The sequence below is a fragment of the Nyctereutes procyonoides genome, unplaced genomic scaffold (assembly GCF_905146905.1).
Source record: "Nyctereutes procyonoides isolate TBG_1078 unplaced genomic scaffold, NYPRO_anot_genome, whole genome shotgun sequence".
NCBI lineage: Eukaryota > Metazoa > Chordata > Mammalia > Carnivora > Canidae > Nyctereutes > Nyctereutes procyonoides.
In genome coordinates, this window is record NW_026575042.1 from 8,377,160 (window position 1) to 8,383,391 (window position 6,232).

General features: G+C 43.9%; 1 protein-coding gene across 2 annotated transcripts in view; it reads left to right on the forward strand.

The window, feature by feature from the left end:
- Positions 1-5,014, forward strand: part of OXSR1 (oxidative stress responsive kinase 1) — a 97,433-nt gene extending 92,419 nt beyond the window's left edge. The window contains exons 16-18 of one of the 2 annotated variants that reach the window (XM_055321220.1): positions 259-327; positions 1,605-1,669; positions 2,283-5,014. In XM_055321220.1, the coding sequence (XP_055177195.1) occupies positions 259-327; positions 1,605-1,669; positions 2,283-2,357 (209 nt within the window). In that variant the 3' untranslated portion in view covers positions 2,358-5,014. The remainder of the gene's footprint in view (positions 1-258; positions 328-1,604; positions 1,670-2,282) is intronic. The other variant, XM_055321221.1, reaches the window with a different exon arrangement.
- The last annotated feature ends 1,218 nt before the right edge of the window (positions 5,015-6,232 follow it).

Consider the following 6,232-nt stretch of genomic DNA (forward strand, 5'->3'; position numbering starts at 1 on the left):
ATCACTGTCAGCTGTAAGTTATCTTTACAGTGAGCATCTGATACTGGTCATCTGATTGGTAGAGACCTAAGAGAATTTCCTACTTGAGGTAAGCCCAGTGGTTGGAGAAACCTTTCTGTGGGAGGAAGACCCCACCAGCCTCCTTGGTTTTGTGGATTTAGGAACTACTGTGGGCTTGGCAGTGCCACCAACCACTCTAAGAGTTAGCAGTGACATGCGTGCACAAGAAATGGAGCACCTTCTTCTTTGTCCTTGCAGATACAGCAGAGGGTGTCTCTCAGGAACTCATTTCTGCCGGCCTGGTTGATGGAAGGGATTTAGTAATAGGTAACTACTTTGTGCTCTGCCCTGTGCCCCCGTGTCTTTGTCTGTGTATTTAGGACCTAGAAAAGCAGACTTTGATTCCATTGAGCAGATCTCACAGGTCTTGGAATGGTCTTGGCCCACTGAAATAATAGGTATTGGAGACAGTTTCTCATAAAAAAAGAAAAATCTCATTTTTGAGTTTGCTTTGTGACTTCCAGTGATAGTAAGTGAAAGCTGGGAGACTCTAGTAGAATTGATGACATGTGTTACAAGTTAAACTTAGCCATATCTAATCCACTTTGGAGGGTGAAACTCAGCCCTTGTAGAGTTAAGAGGTAAGCAAAATTCATTAGAGGTTTATTTCTATAATAATTAGAAAGTAAGAAAAGGCACAGTCGGGCCATGGGTACATGTTATTTGAAGGGAAAAACCCATTGTGTAGGGCCAGTCAGCAAAATTTTTCTATAAAGAACCAGATGGTAAATAGTTTAGGCTTTGTGGGCCATACACTGTCTCTGTTGTCTTTTTTTTTTTTTTTTTTAAGATTTTATTACTTTATTCATGAGAGACACAGAGAGAGAGGCAGAGATGTAGGCAGAGGGAGAAGTAGGCTCCATGCAGGGAACCTGATGTGGGACTCGATCCCGGGACTCCAGGATCATGACCTGAGCCAAAGGCAGACACTCAACCACTGACCCACCCAGGTGTCCCTGTCTCTGTTGTCTTTAAACCATTCTTAGCCTACAGCCAGACTAGAAATAAGCTGCAGGCCAGTTTGCCCATTCCTAGTTTTTGGCTTTCTGGCCCATGAGTAGGCAAATCTTACCTCTCATCTGTCTTTTTTTTTTTTTTTTTTTTTTTTTTAAGATTTTATTTATTCATTTGACAGAGAAAGAGCACCCAAGCAGGTTGAGCGGCAGGCAGAGGGAGAGATAGAAGCAGGCTCCCCACAGAACAGGGAGCCCAGTGAGATGCAGGGCTTGATCCCAGGACCCTGAGATCGTGACCTGAGCTGAAGGCAGACACTTAACCGACTGAGCCACCCAGGTGCCCCCTTTCACCTGTGTGTCTTGCCCCAGTTAATACAGCATCTTAAAGTTATTTCGATCATGATTCCAGATTTATTTTTGCTACTTAGAGTTGAATTTAAAAGATAACTTTTGTTTGCAGAGTAATTTATCTTTCTGCTTCCGTTTTGATTGAACATAGACCATTCTAAGCTACCATTTAAGTTTTTAAAACATGATAGAAAGTGGACTTACTTAGTTTCTCATTATGTTCTGTTTGTATGATTACAGTGGCAGCGAATTTGCAGAAAATTGTGGAAGAACCTCAGTCAAATCGATCTGTCACTTTCAAACTGGTACTCTTCTTTTTTTTTTTTTTTTAAAGATTTTATTTATTTATTCATGAGAGACACAGAGAGAGAGGCAGAGACATAGGCAGAGAGAGAAGCAGGCTTCATGCAGGGAGCCCGATGTGGAACTCTGTCCCAGGACTCCAGGATCATGTCCTGAGCCAAAGGCAGACGCTCAACCGCTGAGCCACCCAGGCGTCCCTCATCTCTTCCTTCTTATTAAACTGTTCTTACACAGCAGCAGCCTCTGCAGACCAGCTTCTATATTCCCTGAGTGATGAGAATATTAAAATATGGCGGATTGTGTTCATTTAGCTTCCCCAAGGCCCTAGGTCAGTGTCTCCTTTTGAGTGGCCTCACGTCCTCTCTCCACCCCAGGAAGCTTGCTTCCTACCCCAGGCCCTTGACTCTTCTCAAGAGAGAGTATTAGCCAGTCTGACTCCAGCTTTGTACTCAGCCCCCAACTTTTCTGGAAGAGACAACTTCGTCTGTGTCCTCTATGTATCCCAGGGACCTGTACCCCACTGTTTTCCTTCCCACAGTCCTTATATCAGTTTTAATTGCTACCTGAAGTTTTGTTTACAAATAACCACAGCTTCTCATTTTGTTTGGTTCTTAGGCATCTGGTGTTGAAGGCTCGGATATTCCTGATGATGGTAAACTAATAGGATTTGCCCAGCTCAGCATCAGCTAAACCACAGCCTTGGAAGAGGTGGCCTAAGGAGATTCCATACATGCGTATCTCTGTTGCTTCTGTTGGCCTAAACCCACTACTGCCAAAGAACCCAGCAACAAACCTCCCGGCTAGGAGCTTTAGAGGTCTTTCTTTATGTTCTTGCCATCATTCCCCCGTTTTCCCACAGAGAAAGAAAAGTTGGATCACCAGTGGCCAGCATCCCTTCAAAGAGTTCCGTTAGTAAACTTACTGCACATGTTCCCTATCTTCCTCCATCTAAGATGGGAAATGTGCCTCCAAGCCCAGGAGGGAGAACTGTCAGCTCATCTTGCCTTACTCCAATGGTGGCGCTGGGTGGAAAGTAGCAGCTATATTGGGCTTCCTCATCTTGCCTATTCTCCCACACCTGACAGGATGTGGGCATATTGGGATATCTCTTTACCACTGAAGTAGCAATTAAAAATTGATTGTTTATCTGGAGCCCAGAGAATTTAATTTAGTGATTTTTTTTTTCTTTTTCTTTTTTTAAATCTGATGTGAATTCTAGCAACCTTTTTTAGGAAAAAGCACAGCCTCAGAAGGAGGCAGCCTAAACTGTGTTCTTGTTTTGTTCGTTTCTAAGCGTTTTGCTGAAGCTGCTCTCAGGCACCCCTCTTCATCACTCCCTCCAGAAAGGGTTGCTAGCCTTAACTTCAGCTGGTGCAAAACATCTGACTGTAGTCGAACTTCAGCCATCAGACCCTTCAGAGTGGAACTTTGGACTGTTTTTAGTGAAAACACCAAGTAATGGCGTGTAAAAGTGAATTTCCCCAGCAGTGGTTTTGAACAGGAAAAATTGCAACTCATATCATTGTGGAATAATTTATTCTCGGATCTTAAAAATTCAGTTGAAGAAAAACTACTCCTTAATCCTCCCATGAAAATTTGCCTGGCCTCCACGTCATGAGGAAATGCAAGGCTGAGCTTTCTACAGCAATAAAGGAGACTCACCAGGCCAGCGAGGCCTGCCTTCCGCCCCTCTCCTGCACTGACCCTTTGGAGAGGGTCCACACTTCTGTGCGCTGAACCTGACCCAGGATGGAAAGTGAAACCACATGTGCCGTGACTTTGGATTTATGAGTAGACAGTGTTCATTTGATTTTCTATAGAAATAATATAAATTATTCTTTGGGTTTAAAAAAGAGCACTCATAATGCAATATGTGAGTAATCGGTGGGGCCGATTTTCTTTCCTACTGTTTTGCAGTCAGCCTCTAACTGCAAGTAGCCCAAACAGTTTTTGTATAAGAAAGGGACACTCAATCTGGCCTTAAAACACACAAAGATGGGCTTTGGCCTCACGGAAAGGGGAGAGCTGCCTCTTATAGAATTGCTCAAGCCCTTTCCAGCACTGTTGGTCTGTGAATAACAAGATTGCTTTGTCTAGTTTTCTCTTGGAGCATCTCCGGAAGCTTTCCCCACAACTCTTGTTTCATTCTAAGCTTGTAGTTTTAGTCCTGAGCTTTCTTCCCCTTCCCTGGGTGCAGAGGCATACTGAGTAAGGAGTGAGTGTTGGGGAGGAGGAGGGGGTATGGGTTTGGGGTGGCCATTGAAAGGAAAATAGATGAAAAAAAAAAAGAAAGGAAAATAGATGAAAGGATCAAAGTCCAGGGTCCCAGCAGGGTTGGTAAAAATCAGGAGCCTGCCAAACCTAGAGAGGGAAAAGAAGACTGATTAGCTTGCTGGAAAAATATTTACCTTTTTCTTTCTTTTTCTTTCTTTCTTTCTTTCTTTCTTTCTTTCTTTCTTTCTTTCTTTCTTTCTTTCGAGAGTAGGAGGAATGGGGGGCAGGCTGGTGGAAATAAGATGTGAAAGAGAGATAGCATCCTCTTTGGCACAGGACTAGTGGCTTACCTTTGAGCCCGTATTTTGGTTTCAAGCAAGCTATCATCATCTACTTATTGATAAATCCAAGGGGTGATGGCATCATTCTGTTCTAGCATTCTATTCGGAGGTGGTCTGGAGCCGAGGCTGGGTGTTAGCAGCAACCCATTTCAGTTTCTCCAGCCAGCCATTACTCTTAAACTGCAGTGGAACAGGCATGCCAGTAGAAGTGGGCTGGGGCTTTCTCTTTTCTTTTTCAGTTCAGCTTTTGCCCTGCTGGGAATTAGGATCCAGACACCAAGCCCCAGCACAGTGTTATTTCTTCTTCCGCGTGATGTATGGTGGACTCCCTGTGCTGACTTAAGCAGTGATGCTGAGGAAATACGTGAACAGAAACTTCCCAGGTTGGACAGCACGCGACTTAGTGAGCGACCTTGCTTCTCTCCAGGAGCAGTGGCTTAGGGTGCACCTCTGTCTCTAGGTCCCCAGGATCCCCAGGTCCCTTGGGGTAGAGACTAATTTAGCACAAGATAACATGTGCCAATGTCATTTGTGAAATGTATGGTCTTATTCTAAGTGACTGATGGATTTGTTTGGGGTTTTTGCTTAAGTTTTGAACCAAATCCTAGAGCCAGCTGATACTATTTAATAATCTGAGGATAGAATAATGGTGTATCAATAAATGGAGGTTCCTCCTATGATGTCTGGTAGATTATGGAAGATGTAAAATATTTTACCTCCCCCTTCCCTTTTTTTGACTTTGTATTTTGCTGCATGTTTCCTTCATTTTTAATCAATAAAGAGTAAATTGTCTGTGGTGGTGTAAGGATTCTTTACTTCAGTGCTTGCTGGTGGGGAACAGTGAGGAGTGGGTCAAGGAGTCACTACTAACTTAATTTTTCACACGAATGGACAAAAACCAAAGTGCACCTAAATTTAAAAAAAAGACTGTGTGTACTGATCTATGAATTATTAGAACAGCTTAAATCCATTGCACAGATGGGGAAACCAAAATCCCAAAAGGGAAAGAGAAGATATGGCCAGGGAAATTTTATAGGGTAGGGCATGAGACTCCTTGTACTGATCTTTCCTGTTTGATTCTTTTTTTTTTTAAAGATTTATTTATTTATTCATTCAGAGAGAGCAAAGAGAGAGGCAGAGACACAGGCAGAGGGAGAAGCAGGCTCCATTCAGGGAGTCCTGCATGAGACTCGATCCAGGGTCTCCAGGATCACACCCCGGGCTGCAGGCGGCGCTAAACCGCTGCACCACTGGGGCTGCCCTCCTGTTTGATTCTGCTTGCTGTTGGATAGGGGAAAGAGGCCAGACTTAAGCCGTTGGGGTCCCTTTTGGAAAATTCAGAGCAGGGCTGACCTTGTCCCTATTTGTCTTTGATATTGAAATGATGGGGTTTCAAGTGAGATTCTGGCTCCTTTGTATTCCTACACCTCCCAGATAGGTAATCTCCCTGAAGGTGGCCTCCTGGGAGGGGAATGCTCCTGGATCCTTATAATTCAGAGCTCAGGCATTGACAGCATTGTATCTGAGTGAATTTGATTTCAAGATAAGCAGGTTGTGAGAGTGGAATCTGACTGGGGCACTTGGGTAGCTCAGTTGGTTAAGCATTCCTACTCTTGATTTCGGTTCAGGTCATGATGTCAGGGTCCTGAGATTGACCCCTTGTCGAACCCCATCAGGCTCCACACACAAAGTGGAGTCTACTTGAGATTCTTTCTCCCTGTGCCCATGCCTCCACTCACGTACTCTGTCCCTCTCTCTAAAATAAATAAAATCTTTAAAAAAAAAAAAAAGTGGACTATTGTGGGGACAGAGGAGGTGCTAGTTACTTAAAAGTGTTTGTGGTATGTGTAGGGGGAGGTGGCAGGACAAGAGTAAAAAGAGCCTTTCCGTTGTCCATTCTCTAACAAGATCAGGTGTCAAGGGGCCTGATTCCTTAGCTGTACCTCATATTAGCAGTTTTCCATGCCACAGTACATGGATTTCTCCTTTGGATCAGCTCATCTACACCAC